Source organism: Anomaloglossus baeobatrachus, chromosome 1 (assembly GCF_048569485.1).
Source record: "Anomaloglossus baeobatrachus isolate aAnoBae1 chromosome 1, aAnoBae1.hap1, whole genome shotgun sequence".
In the NCBI taxonomy this organism is placed as follows: Eukaryota; Metazoa; Chordata; class Amphibia; order Anura; family Aromobatidae; genus Anomaloglossus; species Anomaloglossus baeobatrachus.
In genome coordinates this window covers 180,991,581-181,015,834 of record NC_134353.1, presented here as the reverse complement: position 1 = coordinate 181,015,834, position 24,254 = coordinate 180,991,581, and the positions used below count along the sequence as shown (strand labels likewise).

Sequence of the window (24,254 nt, the reverse complement as noted above, 5' to 3'; positions counted from 1 at the left end):
GGAGAACCACATTTCCTATGTGATACCAGACCTTGCGGGATTTGTATATACCAATTGAGATCATCCTTACCAACCCCGAGGACATCCACTCTCCCGTCCTCAATTTTAGTCACAACATAGAAGCGTCCACGTGATTGCATGATCTGATCAGTTCCTTCTATACACAGTATAGTGCTGCTAATACTCATCCTTAATTGAATCATCCGGCTCATTATAGCCGCTTCGACCTTGTGACTATGTCATCCTCTATATATGGTCGTTTACGTACATATGTACCCTACATATATAACCTGCTGAATCCAGTCTGTCCGACCTGAAGAAGGCCTTTCAAGCCGAAACGTCACCTGGCGGACATTATTTTGTACAGCACCTTTTTTCACGATATTTTGCACCAATAAATGAAAAGGATCTGAAATCAATTTTTTCGTGTATTTACTTCATATTCCCACTGGAAACGATTAGTGTGCCGGAGTTACCCCATTCTGTATGCCAGATAAGAAGACCCCCCACAAGCGAACGCATTTTATAAACTACACCCCTTAAAGAATTCATCTAGGTATGCAGTGAGCATATTGACACCACAAGTGTGTCACTGAATTTTACACCATTGAGCGGTGAAGAAAGAATAATGATTTTTTTTCCCAAAAATGTATTAGCCCTAAGTTTTTAATTTTTACAAGGGCTAATAAGAGGGCAAAGTGGACCACAAGGTTTGTTGTGTAATATCTTGTGACTGTGCCAACTCCCTCTATGTAATCAGGAACTACCTTTGAGGTACAGTGCAAAGCTGAGAAGGGAAGAAGAGCCATATTGGACTTCAGAGTTTTATGGAGCAATTTTCAGGTGCCAGTAATGTGTTACACAATTTCTCCTGAATGTGGAAATACCTCATAGGTTACTGTACCTTACTGTTTAGCCACATGCAGGGCTTGGATGTAAAGGAGTGCCATTTAACTTTTAGAGAACAGCTTTTCCTAGACTAGGTTACAGAGTCCCTAAGTGCCAGAAAAGCAGAAACCCCCTCAAGTGACCATATTTTGAAAAATTAAACCCTTACTGTGAATTCGTCCTCAGGTGTAGTTACGATTTTATTTCTGGAAAACACCCATGGAGTTAAACGCAGTGAATATTGCAGAATTAAAATTTGCAAATAAGCCCTTGGGAAGGCCAGTACATTGTAACGCCAGTATATTGTGCCTTGCTTGTGCTTCTGCAGACACACAGCCTGTAAATTAAGCTGGAGCTTTTCCTCACTACAACCATGCCAAACATGTGGACTTTCACTGTGGTTTAGGCACATTGTGTGTTTCAAAAGTAAGGAGGGCATTTTAATTTGGGGGTGCAGATTTTGCTGGATTTCTTTTTTGGGGGAACCATAGTGTCGCGGGCGGAGGAGGGGACGCTGCGCTCTCCCACTGCTCGGGTCTGGCTGCCGCTGCTGCTGCGGCCGCTGCTGCTCAGTGGCTCGAGCGATGGGCCGGATCCCGGGGACTCGAGCGGCGCTCCTCACCCGTGAGTGAAAAGGGGTGGTTTGGGTTTTGGGGATATTGTCCGTGACGCCACCCACGGTTGTGGTGATTGTGTGGACACCACCGCTGCTCTGGACGGGGATCCCGGGAGCGGTGACAGGAAGCAGCTTTGTTGTTATTCCTCCCCTCCGTGGGTAGGGGGTTGGTTGTCCCGGGGCCCGGTGATGGGGTAGGGGTGGATGGCAGGCCGGGTGCGGGGCCTGGTGAGGTGCAGGGTTGCAGGGGCAGCGCTGTGCCGCACGGCACGGTGGTACTCACTCAGCCTGAGACATTGACACAGTTCTCGGTAAAACACACGGCTGGAAAGACGGTTCCCACGGACGGCTGCTGTTGCTTTTCCCCGGTAGTTAACGGTGACTGTCTCTTTCCCTGCACCTAGTACTTCTGTTGGTTGCGATGGGTTCCCACCGGTAACCCGCTCCCCGACTTGGATATGGGCCGGACGAGCCCCTCTTTGCCCGCAGGCGCTGGCCCTGAGAAACTGGTGCCTTGGCGGTGGCGGCATCTCTCTCATACGGTTGGACTGTTGCCTTCAATCGGGACTTAGTTGTTTGGAAACCCAGAGGTCCCCTTCACTGACGGATTTGGCAAATTCACGGCGACTCCAAGCCTTGCCGGGATCCGAAAGGCCCCTGCCAATGGTGCTGGCTTCTCCTTGTGTACCGGTCCGGTACCGCCGGGCCACCACCCGTCCACGGTCCTTACGGCAACTCTAATAGGCCACTCCTGCAGACGGTCACCGCCGTCTGCTAACCTTGCTGTCTCTGTCCGGGGCACACACCCGGACCAACTTCAGGCTCTTAAGCTGTCACTTTCCTCCTTCCACTTTCATCTCTCAAACTGATCTGCCTGGTTTTCCTGCCTCCAGGACTGTGATCTCCTCGGTGGGCGGGGCCAACCGCCTGGCCCACCCCCTGGTGTGAACATCAGCCCCTGGAGAAAGGCAACAAGGATTTCTGGGTCTAGCTTTGATGTGCCTAACCGGGGTGTAGGGTGTGGTGATGTCATTACCTGTGACCCCTGGCTTCTCCAGGGCGTCACAATAGCACTTTTGCAGATTAATACTATTCGTAGAAACTTGTTGTGCATAACATTTTGGATCAGTCCAAAGTTATACTGTGCTGTATGCTGAGTACTTTCATCGAGATTTCCATCTACAAAATACGTGATTCACTAATGAGGTGCACAAAACTGTTATTGTTCACACGTTTGTGCACACCTACTAAGACTTGTTAAAAGATGGACAACCACAAACCACAGGCCAGATAGTAGGGCAAAGTGACTCAATCTGCCTCATTACAGTGAATTTTCTATTAAAAATGTTGTCTGAATCACATTTTTCAAAGATTTACACATAAACCCCGGTGTAAGTGCTCAGCGTAGAAAACAGGATAAATGTGAGCTGAGCTTTACTGCAATTATTGAGAGGCAAAATTAACAAATCAACAGCAGTTGAAGAATTGGCTTTATTTTTTTTTTACACCATTCACCTTGAAGTATAAGTAATAATGTGGCTTTATTCCTCTGACCATTACGATTACAATGATACCAGGTTTGTACCGTTTTTTTTTAGGTTTGGCTACTATTACACTAAAAAAATGCTTTTTTACAAAATAAAGAATTTTTGAATCACAGGATGAGTTAGAAATTTTATTGATACCATTTTGGACCACATAATATTTTTGGATCACTTTCTTATCCGCTTTTTATGAGGCAGAATCAAGAAGGAACAGCAATTTAGGATTATATTTTTTTTTCATGCGGTTCACCATGTCATAAAAGTGATAAGGTAGCTTTATTCTTTAAGTCATTATGAATACAGCAATACCACATCGGACATATGTTGTTTTTTAAGTTTCGACGCTTTTACACAATAAAAACAATTTAATAGAATAAAAAATGTTTTTATTGCTGTATTCTGAGAGCTATAGCTTTTTGACTTTTTGCTAACAAAGCTGTATGGTGGCTTGTATTTTGCGGACCAAGCTCCTGGCAGTGATCGTGCAGGCACAGCCCATTTACCTGCATGATCACCATGCCTGACATTTACATAGTTTTGATGTAACCCCTTCCCAACCATGACGCAAACTTACATCAAATGTCATGAGGGGGTTAACTGATATATATTGCAGACCGTACATAAAATTAAGTTCAATTTTTTATTTAAAACTTGCATTGAGGAAAGACCTATCTGTATAATTACCCCATTTTCAAAGTTATTTTATCTTAAGTTTTTCAGGAATTTCAAAATATCTCTGGACAAGACATAGCAGCGGCCATTGAAAATTGCTTTGATGGATACTTTCAGCAGCTTCTCTTGGCCATAGGTTAGTATATAGGGAATCAAGGACGTTAACTTATTCCATGTGTTCGATTCACATTTATCACCAGTTTATGCCAATTTAAAATTTGTGTTCTTAAATGGTGTTCATTATTTAAAAGGTAGAAGTGGCCAATTTATGTCGCATAATAGTCAGGACTTGAAAAGCAAATAGGATTTAATTTCTTCGGTGTGCTGAAGCTTTCACTCTACAATGCGAGTAATGTTCTGTATCCATACAGAGAAGATTCATTTATATAAATGCAATTTCCTCTTGGGATAATACTCTTTCTTATTTTGCAAGATGCTTGTGGCAGAATGCATTACTATGAAATGTCATCGTACAGAAGAGCTCCCGCTTCTGTTTCTACAAATCATATTTGTTGGGTCAATTGTTGTCTATATTGTTACCTTGAAAAGAGATTTGTGTGAATATTTAGACTTATTCCATCTGCTTCTTTACAAAAAGAGACAAACAAGGTACATCGTAATCTTCTAACATCGCAATTTGTATTTACAGCTTCTAATTAAATCTACCTTGGGTACGTACCTACATATGGGCAATGGAAAAAAAATTTGCATCAGAACTATTACCCCTATGCAGGTATTAAAAAAATAAAAAAAAATCTCGTATATATGTATGTATATATGTATGTGTATATATATATATATATATATATATATATATAAAAACATTTTTTTTAATATATATATATATAGGACCTTACAATTTACATCAGCCATTGATTTCAAGTGAAAAAAAACCTTATCTAATTAAAACAGTCTTACCGACCACCTGGTTCCCTTCCCTGAAGCATTAATGTAATTGATTGCAGTCTTGACATTTGCTTTAGGCTGGAGTCACACTTGCATTTGGCTTGCACGAGGATCGCATTGCATTGCCTGGACCGGCCATCAGATCTCCTGATAGGAGCTTGTCAGCTTCATGTTTTTCAATGCACCTAACACGCTCCTGTTAGGAGAGCCAGTAGCCGGTACGAGAGATGCAATGCGATCCTCAGGTGAGTCACACTCAATTATGACACCGTTATACAAGCTTTGCGGTGGAATCCCAGCTGAATCTATGGGGAACATTTTATACTGGTACTTCTAATTTGGTCCTTAAAGGGATCCTGTCAGCAAATAATGACTGTTCTAACCAAGTACAGGAACTTGTGCATCATGGCGGGGCCAAACATTTAAATGCACCTTCCTACCTGCTTGTTTTCCCTCTCTAGAAAGCCAAATTTGTCAATCAAAGAAGAGGATGGAGATTGAGGGATAACAAGCAGATGAAATATATATTTAAAGAGGTTTTCCACTACTATTACATTGGTGGCCTATTTTTAAGATAGGTCATCAATGCCTGATTGGCCGACACCATGCCAATCAGATGTTTTTGTTGCCATGAGCCGCAGTTCCAAAGCTGCCCCTTCTGATAGTGGCTGCGGCCAGGTACTACACATTTGCCTCCTATTCAAATCAATAGGAGCAGAATGTGTAGTACCCGGCAGGGGCTGCTATCAGTTGACAGGGCAGCTCCGGAACTGAGCATTTTCAGCTGCCTACTACCTTTGCCGTCACAGAGAATAGCTGATCAGTAGAGCGTCGGACTCCGGCCGATCAGACATTGATGACCTATCCTAACGATAGGCCATTAAATTAAAAGTAGTGGACAACTTCTTCAAACGATTGGCCCGGCCATGATACATGAACGCCTGTACTTTGTTAGAACAGTCACTCTGGGCTGAGAGAGTCCCTTTAATACAAAATAGCAGTCTAGGGTCAAGGTAGCATATGTTTCCCTGAAATCCCCTGTTGTTTTGCTCTCGTCTATTAGGCACTAGTGTTATTACTACTTAGTATTCACAGAACCAAAGTAAGAGCCATTTTGTATTTTTTATGTGGGCATTTTGAGAGTTCTTTTTTAAAACATTTTCTAATAAAGATTATTGGTTTTAGGAGGTTTTTTTTGTACATTCTGTGAATACTACCCTTAATAAATCAATTCTGCAATCATACACTGTGAAATGTTATTACTATTTAATTCCAGGACTAAATGTAATCATTTTATTAAGCATTACTAATCCTTTTGTGGTTCCTTTAAGGCTTTTTTACACACCTTTTTTATACAAAAAAATTTAAAAATAGTATCATTTGATTTCACATGAATTTTCTATCTGGCACTTTTTAAATAGCATGTTTACATTTTGTTTTTGATTCCTTTTTTCATGTCACAAATGTAGTGACTCATAGGTCACTTGATTCAAATATTCTGCTTAGAATCATGTAAATTGTAAGGCTATGTTCACACAGGGCTTTTTTGGTCAGTTTTTTTCCTGATCAAAACCTGATCTTGTGGCAGGAAATCTCCTTTGAGTCATCTGCGTTTTTGGTGCATTTTTCATACATTTTTTAGTGGCGTTTTTGCTGCAGATTTGGTGCGGATTTGCTGTTTTTTTTCTACAAAATGAGTTGTATCAATAAAAAAACGCAGCAAATCTGCAGCAAAGAACTGACATGCTCATTCTTTAAAAACCTGACCAAAAACGCAGGTATTTGACAAAAGTCAGGAAAAAAACCTGATATGTTTGTGTGTGTGTATGAGATTTCAGAAATCTCAGACTTTGCTGGGACTGTAAAAAACAGCTTTTTATTGGCATGGATTTGCATAAAACCAAGGTAAATCTGCAGCTAAAAAATGCAGCAAAAACTTGCAAAAAAAGCCCTGTGTGAACATAGCCTAAGGGGTACTTTGCACACTACGACATCGCAGGTGCGATGTCGGTGGGGTCAAATTGAAAGTGACGCACATCCGGCATCGCAGGCGACATCGTAGTGTGTAAAGCCTAGATGATACAATTAACGAGCGCAAAAGCGTCGTAATCGTATCATCGGTGTAGCGTCGCCGTAATCCATAATTACGCTGTCGCGATGGTCTGATGTTGTTCCTCGCTCCAGCAGCAGCACACATCGCTGTGTGTGAAGCCGCAGGAGCGAGGAACATCTCCTACCGGCGTCACCACGGCTCCCGTAGGATATGCGGAAGGGAGAAGGTGGGCGGGATGTTTACATCCCGCTCATCTCCGCCCCTCCGCTCCTATTGGCCGCCTGCCGTGTGACGTTGCAGTGACGCCGTACGACCTACCCCCTAAATAAGGAGGTGGGTCGCCAGCCAGAGCGACGTCCCAGGACAGGTGAGTCCATGTGAAGCTGCCGTAGCGATAATGTTCACTACGGCAGCTATCACAAGGATATCGCAGCTGCGACGGGGGCGGGGACTATCGCGCTCGGCATCGCAGCATTGGCTTGCGATGTCGCAGCGTGCAAAGTACCCCTTAGTGTTCACATAATTTGTTAAGGAAGATTTAAGCAGATCCAGTACAAAATCCACAACAAATTTACATAAAAAACCACTACAAATACTCCTTGAATACTGTGTAGTGCAACAGAAAAATCATTATGGAATTCGCTTCAAACTCTGCATTGTCAAGTGAAAAGGCTGCAAAACACCATGTGAGAAAAAAAGCTTCATAAACCTCTTTAAAAAAAAGTTTGAGGACAAAGCCTAAAAAAGCAGCATTTCTTGAGGGGGATTTCTTTTCTGCCTCCAAATAAAAATGGTAGACACTCTCCAAATACTGCCCATCCTAGGATATGCTGCACTTGTGAAATAGGCCATATAGACCTAAAAACACAAGAAAAGGTGAAGGAAAAGCCATACTGTTTAACATTTACATTGTAGATAACATCTGGATATGGCATTTTTCCCCAAAAGAATCATTAAAAAGGACACTGAAAAGGTTTTGTTTATCCATAAAACTTTAGATGTGGAGGTGTTTGATGGTATTTTGATGCAATAGAGCAGGATATACAGCGAGTGTATGTAATTGTAACATTATTACAGATCGTGCTGTAGGATTCTATAAACGTTTTACCTGTCCAGGACTAATAGATCAATGACTTACGGTAGTTCATCAATATCAGATCAGTGGGGGCCCAACACCTAAAAGCCCACCAATCAGCTGTTTGCAGCTCCCGTGTTGGCCAGATGGAAGCAGTATATAGAGGGGAATAGCACAGCGCTATATACTGTTTAATGGTTTAACTCGGCTACTGCAGCTCTGGCACATCTTGAAGTGAACGAGACCAGAGCTCTGTACCCTGTGTTCATCCGGCCATAGAGAGAGCTGCAAACAGATGAACAGCGCGGCTGTTGGGTGTCTGACCATGAGCCATCCTAAGGATTGTTCATCATTACAGATTTCTTGGACAACCCTGTTAGGCCTGATTCACACCACATTTTTATGGTATACTTGATGTATCCATTTGTATTTTAAAAATAAAGTATATTTGTTTACAATATAAAAACATGAGGTTGTTAAAAATGACAAAAACCTGGTGTGAAACAGGACTTAAAATGGTTGTTTTGAACTTTTTTGATTGATGGCCTATCTGTAGGCCACCCAATCACCTCCCCTGTTTTAACGCCGGATGAATGTGCTCATTGGAAAAGTTACATGTCTCCATTACCTGCTTAGTGGTTGCAATCGGGTACTGCACATCAACCCTGTCTTGATTCAAATAGGGGTACATGTGCAGTACCTGGCCCTACCCACTATGCAGTTGACTGATGTGTGTTGTGCTCAGCACATCTATCCACTGAAAGTTTGAACAAATGATCGTGGAGGTTCCAGATATTGCACCAACATGAATTATTATGACCTAATAATAAGGATAAACCAACAATATGAAAATCCTGAACAACCCCTTTAATAAGTAGAATATGAGAATATGTGATGTGATACAATGATAGTAGGTGTCTGTAGAACTAATACATGTTAATCTTGATTATAAAATAAAATTAATCCCTTATCTTACCTTTTTGTATATTTCTCAGTGTCTTGTGTTCGAGACAAGCCATCATACTTTGCATACAGGTTGCACTCTGCAATTCATGTAAGTGGATATTCTATATAATACATATTATAATTCTGCCTCCTGTTTATCAAGTTTAATCTATAGACAGCACAAGCTAATTCAGAGGTGGTCTGGGCTGGATGATATTTACTGGATTCTTAACTTAAAGGGACCCTGTCACCAGATTTGGGACCTATAAGATGTAGCAACCACCACCGGGCTCTTATATACTGCATTCTAATATGCTGTATATAAGAGCCCAGGCCGCTGTGTAGAACGTAAAAATCACTTTATAATACTTACCTAAACGGTCACTGCGGTGGAGTTGGGTCATATGAGTGTCTCCATTCTCCGGTACCTCCTCTTTCGGCCATCTTCGTCCTCCTTCTGAAGCCTGTGTCCATGACGCATCCTACGTCATGCACACTCGCCGGTCCCGTGCAGGCGCACTGCAATACTTTGATCTGTCCTGGTCAGGGCAGATCAAAGTGCGCCTATGCAGGACCTCGATGCCGGCGATTGTGGATGACGTAGGTTGCGTCATGCACCTCAACTTTAGAAGAAGAACGACAAAGATTGCCGAAAGAGAAGGCGCCGGTACCGGAGAACAGAGACACCCATATGACCCAACTCCACCACAGCGACCGTTTAGGTAAGTATTATAAAGTGATTTTTACGTTCTACAAAGCGGCCTGGGCTCTTATATACAGCATGTTAGATTGCTATATATAAGAGCCCACTGGTGGTGGCCGCAGCTTATAGTCACCAAATCAGCTGACAGGTTCACTTTAAAAGCATTATCATTAGAGTGAATTCACACAGAGCAGATTTGTCAAAATGTCTCTAACTGCCACATTTATGTTAATCCATGTTTGCTAGACCCATTTATATGTATGGATCAGAATATAGTTGCATAAATTTCCACAATAAATCTGTAAGCATACATACCCCAAGGGTACAGTCACAGGATGTTTGTATACATGAGTTCTTCGGGCTGAAAATCCACATATAACAACTGCTTCCAAGGGGTGATGCATTTTTGGTGTGGTTTATGCTTAAATTAGTAGATAAGCCTGTTCATGTCCCATTTCAATTGTTCTGTTCCATCACAGGAGCAAAAATGAAACAAAGTCAATTACTGGCAGCACCAAATCCCTGACCTAACAGCGCAAAAGCAAGGTGCCTGACCTCAGTATAGCTGAGTTTCTGTTGTGGGGCAAGCTACCATATTTTATTCAGTATTTGTGGAAGGATCTGAAATGCCTGGGACGCAGATGTGAACAGAGCCCTATTTAACAACCCATAGTAAATATAGTAATATTATAATTAGACCTACTGTCCACTTCAGATACCCCCAATTGATAGTAAAGGTCCCCCTGATCTGAGATGATTGATAATGATATGTTTTTACCAGGTTGTACAGAACATTCTACCATTTCAAATTTAAACACTGACGAAAATATTCCGCCTCGTACAAGTCACCTGGCTCATTCACTCCATTGCTACACTGAATTAGCTGTAAAATAATATTGTAATGATAAAAATTACTTTTTCTGAGCGGAAAAAAAGAAAATGACTTGTTCTTAGCTGATAAAGGACAATAGATAAATGGTAGCTAGTAAAATATTATGTTAAAATTTGTAATTTTTATTATATCTGTACTGCAGATATACATTTAATATGGACTTTGCTGCCATCTGGTGTTAAAAGCTTTAATATAGTCCGTCACAAACTGCAGTTATACTAAATACTACTATTACATATGTGATGACTTAAAGTAGTTTAGATCTGATCCCACCTTCTAGATATTTGTACAGAAATCTCTCAACGAGCATTTTTATTGCATTATAAGAAGTGATATTTCTCTTTCTAGTCTTACTGTTCTTAAAGGAGTTGTCTCAACAACATAATTCATTAAAATTGCAAACTGCTTGTAAAAATAAGAAATTATACTTGTTATTGAAAATCCTCTTTGATATGCTTTGATCTAAACCATGCATTGTAGCTTTGGCAGTATGTTTAGGGTGGTTGTTCTGCTGGAAGGTGAACCTACACCCCAGTCTCCAAGTCTTTTTCAGCCTCCAACACAGTTTCCTCCAGGTTTGCCTTGTATATACCTCCATCCACCTTCTCATCAAATCTGACTAGCTTCCATGTCCCTGCTGAAGAAAAGCATCCCCACAGCATGATGCTGCCACCACTATTTGACGGTGGAGATTCTATTTTCATGTACAATGTTAGTTTTCTGTCATACATAGCATTTTCCATATAGTCCAAAGAGTTCTACCACAGCACGTTCTTCCCCATGCCAGTTGGGTCCATTATAGGGCTTTTTGCAAACTGCAAACCAGACTTCTTATGGCTCGTTTTCAGAAATGACTTTCCTCTATCCATTCTTCCATAAATGCCAGATTTGTGGAGTACACAACTAATAGTTGTCCTGTGGACAGATTATTCCACCTGAGCTGTGGCTCCTTCAAAGTGACCATGTGCCTCATGGTTGCTTCTCTAATTAGTGTTCTCCTTGCTTGGGATGTCAGTTTAGGTGGATAGCCATGTCTGGGTAGGTTTGCAGTTGTGTTATATTATACGCCTTCCATTTTTTTGGGGATGGATTAAGTAGTGCTCTGTGAGGTGTTCAGAGATTGGCTATTTCTTTTTATAACCTAACCCTGCTTTACTCTTCTCCATAACTTTATACCTAACCTGTCTTGTATAGTCCTTGCTTTTCATGATGCAGTTGATCCCTAATGTTCTCAAACAAACCTCTGAGGTCTTTACAGAACAACTGTAGTTATACTAAGAATAAATTACATACTGGAGAACTTAATTTATTAATTAGGTGACTTCTAGAGGAAAGTAGTCACTCAGCATTATAATTAGGGGTATCAGAATACGGGGAGATGAATACAAATACAAACCACAAATTTCAGATTTATAGTTTTAAAAATAGGAAACTATGTATCATTTCCTTTACAGGTCACAAATACCGCATTTTTTGTTTTCTAAGACGCACCGGATTATAAGACACACCCCAAATTCTGAAGAATAAAAGGTGAAAAAAAAATGGGGTCCATCCTGTAATCCGGTGTTGTCTTACCGGACGGGGCAGTAGAGGTGGTGGAGGAGGCTGTGCTGGTGCAGCAGCGGAGGCTTGGGCTTCAGCAGAAGCTGGGGCTCTGGGAGAGACTGGGGCTGCAATGGAGACTGGGGCTCTGACAGAGACTGGGGCTGCGATGGAGACTAGGGCTGCGACAAAGGCTGGTGCTGCAGCTGGGGCTCGATCTGCGGCGGAGACTGGTGCTGCTGTGCTGGGGCAGCTGTACTCGGGCTGGGGCTGTGGCGGCTGCTGCTGGGGCAGAGGGTGGGGCTCGGGTTGTGGCGAAGGCTGGTGCTGCTGTGCTAGGGCAGTTGTGCTGGGCCTGCGGCGGTGGCTGCGGATGGTGAGGGCTTCAAAGAAATGGCGCCCAGACTCAGCGTAGATTGAGCTCTAGGCTCAATGGCAAGCCGAGATCTCATCTGCGCAAGCGCCACCTCCAGGTGCCGTTTTCCTCTGCTGGATGGAGATCAATGGGCAGGAGGTGGTGCCTGCGCAGATGAGAGCTTGAGCAGAGAGTTCCAACTCACACGCGCTGACTCCGGGCGGCATTATTTGAAGTCCTCACCGCCCGACCCGCAGCCCTAGCACAAGCCCAGCCGCTGGAGACCACGTGCAGACCCAGCACATCCGCTGCAGCCGCCGGAGACAACGCGCAAGACCCCATACAGCTGCTGCAGCAGCCTGAGACCTCGCACTTCAGCTGCTGACACTGCACAGCCACCCCAGCACCAGCCTCATCAGACCCCGCACCAGCCCCACCAACACAGCCCTTGCATAGCTGCCGCAGCATTCCCCCACCCCTTGCGACCTCTCTCCATCACCCCGGTAAGCTACATTCAGATTATAAGACGCACCTCTCACTTTTGTCACAAATTTGTGGGAGGAAAAGTGCATCTTATAATCACAAAAAAACGGTACTTGCAATTTTGTGTTGGTATTATGACATAAAATCCCAATCCCAGTTTCTGGGCATAACATGAAAAAATGTGTAATGTTCAAAGGGTATGAATACTTTTTCAAGGCACTCTAAGAGGAAATATTTCTATTATTGACACTCATAATCACTACTGAATAAACTGAGATGTTTAGACAATTTTGCTTCTATTGTTTCTCTTTTATATCATGATCATCTCTATTGATCCTGCATTTCCATAATTCCGCAGCTTTTTCTTCTTAGTGCTGCAATTTCAATGTTGAAGAGTGTTTTCTCATAGTAACATTAATTCTAGGGGAGAATATGTCTGTAGTATTGTTCCACAAAGAAGCAACAAATAGTAGCACATGCTGCATATATACTATAAAATAAACAAAAACTAAGATAAATGTAGGTTCATTATATATGTCGTGAACATCCCACCGCTCCACCAATTTGCCATGAACACCAGTCATTCAGGACACGCATGCGTCAGATGCTACTGTAAAGGAGGACTCACTCGCCCACTCACCTATCACAATTGGCTGATGATAAGCTAAGCACACACCAGAGCTAGTTTTCACATCCACACCACACTTTTCGCTGCCACCACTCGTCGTTTTGTTAGGCCAAGGAGACACCTGCATCGGATCACACACCAGGACACACTCCGTACATTTCTTGAACTTTGGCATACACAGGGTAACACAACCAAGCTATTCTCTCCCTCCTATGGGTTTTAGGACGTTTAAAGCAGCAAGGAACAAGGATGATATCCTTGGAGGAAATAAGTTTTGGACAGACTAAAATCATCTCCACCCCGGTTTCTTTTAGTCCCAAAGTGACAGTATCTCCAACAGTAATGGACTATAAGTTGTCACTGGGTTTCCCCTCTAATCCACCTACTACAAAAAAAAAAAAAACAGTTGGAAAAGAGGTTGTTGGCTTGGGAGAGGGGGTCTCTTCCTTTTGTCAGGGCAGGTAGTGCTGATATGCCCCACTTTCTTGCACACAAAACACCTGTGGGAATCAAAGGCAGGTTGTGTGGTGAGACATGAGATGTTAATCCTGGAGAATTGGCGGAAAGGGTTAAGGATGTTGGTTATTAGCTTACCCTATTTCCAACTTGCAACTGTAGACTTCCGCATCTCAGGTGCTCAGGTGTATGGTCACTAGAGATGAGTGGAGCTGTGGAAGTTCGGATTCTGCAGGTTCAGCCAAACTTTAAAGTTCTGTTCTGGACCCAAACTTGACCCTAACCTCATTGCAAGTCAATGATTAGGCAGTTTGCCTCTCTGCCCACATACAGCCAGCCATAGACAGATCACTGATGGTGTTTTTCTTTTTTTTGGTACACACAATATCTGATAATGCTGATTTTGCCCTAAGCGCGAGCCATTCAAACACTGCAAGTGGCTCACACTGGGCCGAGCGTTCCGGATTACAGCACAGTGGTTTCCATATTTATTCCACCCAAACTCCGAACTCTGATTTTTTTGTAAAGTGTCTGCTCAGTATGAACATCGAACTTTAAAGTTCGGGTCCAGTCACCTCTCTTGGTCACATAGACATCTGTAATCCATACTGCTGAATCTGCATCCTTCTGCTCCCAGTCCATCACAAATTGTCTCACTTCCATAGGACAAAAGTGCAAAAATTGGTCTTTCATCATCAGGTCCTTCAAGTCCTCAAAGGTAGTAATAAATAATCCATGCACCCACTTCTCAAAGTGAATTCTAAGCTCATCAACCACATCACAATAGCTGTCATTAGGTCCATGTTGGAGGATCAGAAATCTTTTTCAGTATACTACCGGGGTCAGCAGATATTTCTTATCAAGCCTTATAGTGCCTATCTTAGTCTCGAGGAAGAGCTGCACACTTTCAGAGCTTTGTACTACTTCCATAGCTCTGGGCTTCAGTATCTAGCCCACTGCTTCCTGGGCAACTGGTATTGTCTTCAGGTATTTTCAAATCCCTTTAAAATTATGTTGAAATCCCAGTCCTTTTCCATAACAGGAAAAAGCTCCAAAATAGGGTTTAAAGGTGTTGGCTTTATTGTACTCACTGCTCTGTGGAGTAGATACCTGCATTTGTAGTCAGACCAACTCCAGCTGGTAGTCTCTCTCAGCTTGTCACACTATGTCTGTTGTCTACTGTCTCTTGCTCTGCCTTCTACTCTGTAGTCTCTCCTTTGACCTTGGCCTGTCACCCTGCAGCCTCTTGTTCAGCTTGGGACTATCACTCTGCAACCTCTCACTAGGCCTAGGGCTTACATTCGGCAAACTCACGTTCTGTTTGGAATTCTCATAGCAGAAGCTGCCATCTAATTTTTGGGTCATATACTTCCACTTTTCACAAAATCAGTGGTAAACAAGAGTCCATTCGATTCTAAGATCTGTAGTTGCTGCTGCCACCTTTTGAGTCTGACAGTTCTGGAACCAGATTGATAATTGGGTATACTTGTGCCCCACTAGTCCTGTGCTTTGGTCTAACATTGTTTTGATCCCTAGCATAGTTCTCAACCAGAGCACAAATTAACATCTTTTTAGTTTTGTCCATCGCATTGAAACCTCACTCTTCACAAAGACAAATCAGAACAGCTTCCCCGTGCTTCTTATAAGCAGCTGCCATCGTAGCAATCATTCACCAAATAAACCATAGAAAAGAAAAACAAGAAGGGAATGGGAGAGACGGTTTGCCAGTATGTCTTAACCTAATTAAATACCAGATTTGTTCTTGTACACTGTGGATTCCACCAGTCCGTAAATTCAAGGATGAAGAAAATAATCCAGTTACTGCTCTAATAAAAAAAAATATCCCACTGCTTGCCACTAAATTGTCATGAACACCACTCATTCCTAACAGTCGTGCTGTCACACAGAGATTTTCCGACTGTCATGGTGACATTAGGTTATGTTCAGACACTTCAACTGATAATTCCTCTCTATCAGTGATCTATGCAGGCAGACTTGGGCGTCAATCTGCTGAGTGGTAATTGAGAGGCAGGCTAGCAGGAGTTAATCTCTGGTAGTCTGCTTGTTAGTCTCTTTTGATCATCTGCTGTGGGGGAGGCAATCACATCTGCTCCCCTCCTATATAAGCTGGCTAGATTCTTCCACCTACCATATGCCAACTATAGTTTATCTTAGTTGGTCTGGGGAGCTGTTGTGATCCAGACTATCTGGTGCTGTGTGCGTTTGTGGAGTTAACGCTGTTTTTTCCCCCCCTTGTCTGGCCTTTTCTGTTTCCCATCTCACTCCTGCCCTGTCCCTCCCTTGGTGGAGGGGGGCATTTGAGTAGTATTTCTCAGGTGTATAGAAAGGCATGGAACTCCAGCGTCTCTACTATTAGGAGTAATTGAAGGTGAGGGATAGACTAGGTTTCCCTAGCTTATGGGACAGCATAATAGCCCCCTGTCCTCGCTATTCCACATCATGACACATGCCTCGAATGCTACTGTAAAGTGAGACTTCGCTTCCCACTCACTTGACCACTCATCTATCACAATAAGCTATCAAAGCGCTACGCGCACCACAGCTATTTCACTACACGTTTTATTTCCATCCCTCGCCAAACTAGCACACATGCTACCCAGCTTTAACGAGCACCTGAAAAGTACTCTTCTTGCACTCTGGCATACACAGGGTAACACAACCTAACTATTCTTGCCCTCTTCAGGGTTTGTGGGGACATTTAAAGAAGCAAAGAAACTTATATTTTAGATTTAATAAATTAGACATACAGTGCTTAAAAAGGCTACAAAAGAAGAATAATAAAGACATACATACAGTATAAAATTCAAATCAATAGGAGGCGGATGTGCAGTGCCCAGCTGTGGCCGCTATCAGTTGAAGGGGCAGCTCCGGAACTGAGCATTTCCGGACGCCTGCTGGTTGGCAAGGTTGCAGGGTGTCTGACATTGATAACCTACCTTAAGGATAAGCCATCAATGTAAAAGTAGTGGACAACCTCTTTAACTTTCCCCTTAGCATTGTAGGCACATGTGTAATATGCTTATATTAACAATTCTGTTCCCATTTAATATTACACCTGCTGCTCCTATGAACAGAGAGGTTACTCTAATGATGTTCCATGTACAGCCCACGTACGTACAACACTTTCCAGTTCACATAACATCCCACTGGACATTAGTTTATTGGCAGTGCTGAAATTCTGTAATCCCTTATGCGCGATCCTTAAAGCGGGCTTTACACGCTACGATATCGTTAATGAATTATCGTCGGGGTCACATTGTTTGTGACACAATTACGGCATCATTAACGATATTGCAGTGTGTGACACTTATGTGCGACCTAAAACGATCGCAAAAGTGGCAAAAATCGTTTGCCGCGGAAAGGTTAAACCAAAAATCATTTTCTTCTAATTAGCGATATTGCTTGTCGTTCCTGCGGCAGCACACATCGCTTTGTGTGACACCACAGGAGCGACAAACATCTCCTTGCCTGCCTCCACCGCCAATGCGGAAGGAAGGAGGTGGACGGGATGTTACATCCCGCTCATCTCTGCCCCTCCGCTTCTATTGGACAACTGCCGTGTGACGTCGCTATGACGCCGCACGACCCGCCCCCTTAGAAAGGAGGCGGATCGCCGGCCAGAGCGACGTCGCAGGACAGGTAAGTCCGTGTGATGGAGGTAAGCGAGGTTGTGCGCGACTGGCAGCGATTTGCCCATGTCGCAAAACCGACGGTGGCGGGTATGATTGCTTGCGATCTCGCTAGCGAGATCGCAGCATGTAAAGACCGCTTAACTCCTCTTCATCACTCTTAAAAAAAAAAAAATCTACCAGCTCTGCTCCTTGATAGTTTGCAGGGATCGCTCATGAATGAGTGAGGAAAGTGTTCCCAGCACTTCTATTCCTGTACTTTGTACTCCTGATTATCTCTGCCTATCAGGAATCTTGTGCAGAGAAGGAGAGAGTTCTACTTGCACTGAAACAAGTGTTGTGCTGCAGTATTGAGTCGTGCATACAGGAGCTGATACTCAGCTTCTTCTTGAAAATGATTGCAATCACAAATTCTTTGGTATTATTATCTTCATTTAATTTGTCTTCAATAAAAAAAACACAAAAGAGAATGAAACAAAAATCAAATCATTGATCATTTCACACAAAACTCCAAAAATGGGCCAGACAAAAGTATTGGCACCCTTAGGGGTACTTTGCACACTACGACATCGCAGGTGCAATGTCAGCGGGGTCATGTCGAAAGTGACGCACTTCCTGCGTCACTCTCGCCATCGTAGTGTGTAAATCCTAGATGATACGGTTAACGAACGCAAAATCGTCGTAATCGTATCATCGGTGTGGCGTTGGCGAATTCCATAATTACGCTGACGCAACGGTCCGATGTTGTTCCTCGCTCCTGCAGCAGCACACATCGCTGTGTGTGAAGTCTCAGGAGCGAGGAACACCACCTTACCTGCGTCCCGGCTGCAATGCGGAAGGAAAAAGGTGGGCGGGATGTTTACATCCCGATCATCTCCGCCCCTCCGCTCCTATTGGCCGCCTGCCGTGTGACGTCGCAGTTACGCCGCACGACCCGCCCCCTTAATAAGGAGGTGGTTCGCCGGCCAGAGCGACGTCGCACGACAGGTGAGTGCATGTGAAGCAGCCGTAGCGATAATATTCGCTATGGCAGCTATCACAATGATATCGCAGCTGCGACGGGGGCGGGGACTATCGCGCTCGGCATCGCAGCATGGCTTGCGATGTCGTAGTGTGCAAAGTACCCCTTAGTCTAATACTTGGTTGCACAACCTTTAGCCAAAATAACTGCGAACAACCGCTTCCGGTAACCATCAATGAGTTTCTTACAATGCTCTGCTGGAATTTTAGACCATTCTTCTTTGGCAAACTGCTCCAGGTCCCTGAGATTTGAAGGGTGCCTTCTCCAAACTGCCATTTTGAGATCTCTCCACAGGTATTCTATGGGATTCAGGTCTGGACTCATTGCTGGCCACTTTAGTAGTCTCCAGTGCTTTCTCTCAAACCATTTTCAAGTGCTTTTTGAAGTGTGTTTTGGGTCATTGTCCTGGGTCTTCACCCATGACCTCTGATGGAGACCCAGCTTTCTCACACTGGGCCAGAGGCAGCAAAGCAACCCCAAAACATCAGGGAGCCTGCGCCATGTTTGACTGTAGGGACCGTGTTCTTTTCTTTGAATGCCTCTTTTTTTCCCCTGTAAACTCTATGTTAATGACTTTTCCCAAAAAGCTCTACTTTTGTCTCATCTGACCAGAGAACATTCTTCCAAAACATTTTAGGCTTTCTTACGTAAGTTTTGGCAAACTCCAGCCTGGCTTTTTTATGTCTCGGGGTAAGAAGTGGGGTCTTCCTGGGTATCCTACCATACAGTCCCTTTTCATTCAGACGCCGACGGATAGTACAGGTTGACACTGTTGTATCCTCGGACTGCAGGGCAGCTTGAACATGTTTGGGTGTAAACGCCACTTTACACACAGAGATAAATCTTTGGCAGATCTGTGGTTGCAGTGAAATTGTGGACAATCAGTGCCAGGTTTGTGGCTGTGTACAAATGGAACAATATGTCCATGATTTCACTGCAACCACAGATCTGCCAAAGATTTATCTCTGTGTGTAAAGTGGCCTTTAGTCGAGGTTCTTTAGCCACCATCACAATCTTGCTTTGAAATCTCTCGTCAATTTTTATTTTCCTTCCACATCTAGGGAGGTTAGCCACAGTGCCATGGGCTTTAAACTTCTTGATGACACTGCGCACCGTAGACACAGGAACTTTCAGGTCTTTGAAGATGGACTTGTAGCCTTGAGACTGCTCATGCTTCCTCACAATTTGGATTCTCAGGCCCTCAGACAGTTATTTGGTCTTCTTTCTTTTCTCCATGCTCAATGTGGTACACACAAGGACACAGGACAGAGGCTGAGCCAACATTAATCCATCTCAACTGGCTGCAAGTGTGATTTAGTTATTGCCAACACCTGTTAGGTGCCACAGGTAAGTTACAGGTGCTGTTAATTACACAAATTAGAGAAGCATCACATGATTTTTCAAACAGTGCCAATACTTTTGTCCACCCCCTTTTTTATGTTTGGTGTAGAATTATATCCAATTTGGCTTTATGACATTTTGTTTTTTTTTTCATTGAAGACAAAATAAATGAAGATAATAATACCAAAGAATTTGTGATTGCAATCATTTTCAAGAAGAAACTGAGTGTTATCTGACAGAATTGCAGGGGTGCCAATACTTTTGGCCAGCACTGTATTTTCAAATCTAAACTATTTAGCATTATTATAAGAATTTTGAAATATTTTAGATACTGATATGGATCTCAGAAAACCACTTTAAATGCCCCACTTCCAATACAGAGCCCACTTTCACTATCCGGATATAAATACAAACACTGCCCTAAGCCTGTTTACATTACAGCCAGCTTCTCAGGATGAATGCATAATATGGGGAACATTTAGGGCACCAACATCACAGAGTTCATCTTCGTGACTGTTATATAAAAGTGTACTGTTTCTATAGCAGGCAGACTGAATCACATTTGATCACAGATGGCATTGTGTTTTTACAATGAGACGTTAGAAATAAACAAGAGCTTGAAAACTCTTTGTGGATGAAAATCCAAGGTCTTAAAAAAAGCTATTTTCCTGTCTGTAAGTAAAGACTCCAGTAAGAACTATCCAATCACACTTATTTCAGTCACTTTTCTGACATTTATAATATTTTTGTATGTAGTAGAAAAAAGTAGAACTGCCTTTTAGATGTCACTCTGCACCACTCAGTCAAAGGTTCTACCTACTTTTATGTACAGAAGGTACAAGATACTTGTCAAAATCAGTATATATTGAATTAAAGGAAGTCTGCCATATTAAGTATGCAGACTGATCCACCAGCTGCATGGTTTAGAGCTGGAGAAGCTGAACAGATTGATATATAGATTTGTAGGAAAAGATTGAGTATAACTAATTAATGAACTCTGTCTGGGCTTAGGAGTCAAGGGGGTGGGATCCTAGTCGGTGATTTACAGCATTTCCTGTATGTGTGCAAATAGCGAGTTGTCAATCATTGACTTTGACTGTCTGTTTCCCTTTTTAACTGTCTGTCTACCTCTCTATGTGTGTGTCTCTGTCTCTCTGTGTGTCTGTCTCTCTGTGTCTCTGTTTCTGTGTCTCTCTCTCTCTCGATATCATATTACCTCACACAAAAGCTTCTTATACCAGGAATGTTCTTTCTTGCCTATAGCAACCAATCAGAGCTCCTATTAATAACCTGTAGCTCCCAGCTCCATTGACTTTAATGTAAGCAGGTTTTTTTGCAAATAACTGTAAAGCGCGGGGTTAAATTTTCATCTCAAAACAGTTTATGATGTTCTCACATGCGGTGCCTGTGTAAAATTTAGTGATTGTAAATGCGACGGTGCGAATTCCTTTAGCAGACATACATATACTGTATTAGATTAACTAATGTGCCTAATAATAATGTGTCTGTAATCCACAGAGGAGCTCCTACGTAATGTTTTTGTCACGTACGTGTTAAAGGGGTGGTTTGTTCCCCATGTGCCGTTTTTGTGGCACGTACGTGTTCTCCGTGTGTTATACGTAATAACACACAGAGAACGGAAAGTCCTGCCTACCTGCATCATCCGGCGCGGTCTGTGGTGCTGAATGACAGCGTCCGGCCAAAGCCACGCCCCGCTGACGCTGCGTCCGGCCCCCAGTGAAGGAGAAGCGTTGTTCAAATTCAGTGGGGGACGGATGCAGGTGACAGCCGCGGCAGAGACTGCAGGTATGGTGGAGGTGAGTATGTGTTTTTATTATTTTTACACTGACACGTGTCTTTCTCCGGCGTGTGTCACACAGGCCCGCATCCACACTACATCCGTGTGGTACGGGTGCGGGCCGTGTGACGCCCGTGCTGCCGGAGCAACACGGACATGTCAGCGGTTTTAAAAAACGGACACACGTAAGTAACGGACACACGTTACGTTCCTGAATACTTACGTGTGTCCAAAACAATAACAATACATAGGACCACGTGGGCCCGTGTCTCCGGTATGTGAAAAAAAGGCACACACGTACTGGAGACACGTGAGTGTGGCAGAGGCCTAACATTGTGGACCTTTCATGTGAATGGTACTATTGTAATATGTGCTGCTGGCAGCTTCCTTGAAGGTCTGCACTGAGTGTTTCTTGATCACAGGAGCATCTTATTTTTGCAGATATAGTTGTCCCCATGGAGTAACCAATGGAAAGGTGAGTTTTATTAGAATGCTGTTGTATGTAACCTTAATTTGTTCCTTCTTTTCTTTAGGATTTTGGTTTCCACAATAAAACAGTAATAAGGACCATCATAGCCAGATGTGAAATAGATCTCCTGACTGTCAGACAGAGATACAAGGAGAGATATGGAAAATCCCTCTACCATGACATTAAGGTAAATCAAAAAGACATTGAGGTATAATTATCAATAATATCTAATTCTTAAACCGTGTAAATTTAGACTAGGAAGACTTACACAGTGGCTCACGCTGTTTATAAACCTGGCGCACTTGAAGGCCCCTTCACGTGTCCGTATTTCTGGTATGCATGGCATCCATTTTTTTCACCTATAATGATCTTCAGATGTCCGTGTTTTCACACTAACAAAACCACAAGTAGACATGTCCATAATTTTCCAGCAGCACGGATGACCAGGGACAATACAAGTCTATAGGTGTATGAATATAATGTCCATGGGTGACATCCATGTACCGTACATGTGTTCTACGTGTTTAACATTGTAAGTATAGGAGAAGCTTTGTAATTTAATTCTTTCTTTATCCATATCGGAAAAACACTGAGGGCGGAGATTTCATGATATCACATCCACTTCACTTGCACATTTAGTCCGTGTTCAAATGTAGCGTAAATGCTGCGTTGTTTTTGCACATCAATTCTGTTGGGTTAAACTCTTCAAGCAAAGTGAATGTGATTTCATGAAAAGATACAGCTGAACTCTGCGGGTTTGGTGTTTTTTTTCTCTAGAGTCTTCTACAGTATGTGGAGCGTAAAAAAAACACATCGAGAAAACTGCAGTTACTTTTTTAAGGGAAAAGTCAAAGTTTTTCTGTACTATAAAAACACTTAAAAACACGGCTTCTCATCTGCACCAAAAATGCATGAAATAATGGGGGAAAAGGCATAAAAATGCTGCAGCAATACAACAATCAGAGAAGACTGTTATTGTGTTACTTGGTGCTGACAGCGGCAGAAAACAAAAACCCAGTATTTAAGCAATGTGTGAACACGGCCATACAGACATAAAAAAGCAACATTTCATATAAGGATACATAACGATGAGAAAGTAGTGGCTGCTACAACTATGAATGAATGAACAGTCTGAGGCATCTGCTGAATGTCCCTCACTGCCAAATGGTTGTGGCTTGGGGGTGCAGCTAGGGGATTGGTCAAAATTTGCTGCGTTAACATTGCAGGGGACTGATCAGAGTTGGTGCATACGTATACCAGCAATTGCACTGTTTAAAGGGAAGGTACCATAAAAAAAAAAAACAATAATTAACAAGATGCAAAGTATTAATGTTTAAAATAAATAAATAAAAAAATATTAGCATTTGTTTTAATAGAAAAATATGGAAAATAATTAAAAAGGTTTGATATTTTTCACTTTTAAACACTAGGGGGAGAAGAAAACTTAGTGTACTGCTAACTCACAGTACGACTGCAGTAAAAGTGGATGGGATCTGCTCATATGTTTGTGATGTCACCTCCCCTCCCCTTTTGGGTGTTTGCAAAAGAATAAGAGAAGATGAAGATTTGAATCACAGTGTGGAGATATTTTCTTGGGGACTGCAAAGTGATACTCACAAGTGAACAGTGTCACCAAGGACGGCTGGCAGCACAGATTCTCTTAGTTGATGTTGCTCGACGTACCATAAGCTGGAGTTAGATACGCTTAAAATAACATGTTGTGGGCAGGAGACAGACCATGGCAGGGGGCTGCTCGAGACGCTTGGATCCGGACGGTTGCTGTGGCTCGAGTGGCAGCCAGACGCGGCCTCGCGCAGCAGTCCTTCGCCCGTAAGTGAAAAGAAGGGGTTATTTACAGGGGAGAGTTTGTCAGTGACGCCACCCGTGGGTTGCGGTGTTTGTTGGTGACATCGCCGTTGCTTTGGTATGGGGTGTCCAGGGCTGATGGAGCAGGGCAGCAGGATGGTATCCCCTCCACGGGTAGGGGAGATGTTGCCCCGGGGCTCAGGTGTAGGTGGAGTGCTGGGACGCAGTCTGCAGGGCTGGACCAGATGATACCGGTGTACTCACTGTTTTGAATAAAATCACACAGAGTCCAGATAGTAAACCAACTGCCAGAAACCGGTAGCCTCCGGAGGGGTGTGCTCAGGTCCCACACACCGGTGGACAGAACAGGGGCCCTTCCGCCTGCACTTAAATTGGTATCTAGTGTGTTGA

The 24,254-nt window shown here is 43.1% G+C and overlaps 1 protein-coding gene across 2 annotated transcripts in view; it reads left to right on the top strand.

Moving 5' to 3' along the window:
* The window catches only part of ANXA10 (annexin A10), a 128,903-nt gene that overhangs the window by 91,545 nt on the left and 13,104 nt on the right, over positions 1 to 24,254 (top strand). For both annotated transcript variants that reach the window (XM_075335112.1, XM_075335120.1), the window contains exons 9-11: positions 3,761 to 3,856; positions 8,750 to 8,808; positions 22,102 to 22,224. In XM_075335112.1, the coding sequence (XP_075191227.1) occupies positions 3,761 to 3,856; positions 8,750 to 8,808; positions 22,102 to 22,224 (278 nt within the window). The remainder of the gene's footprint in view (positions 1 to 3,760; positions 3,857 to 8,749; positions 8,809 to 22,101; positions 22,225 to 24,254) is intronic.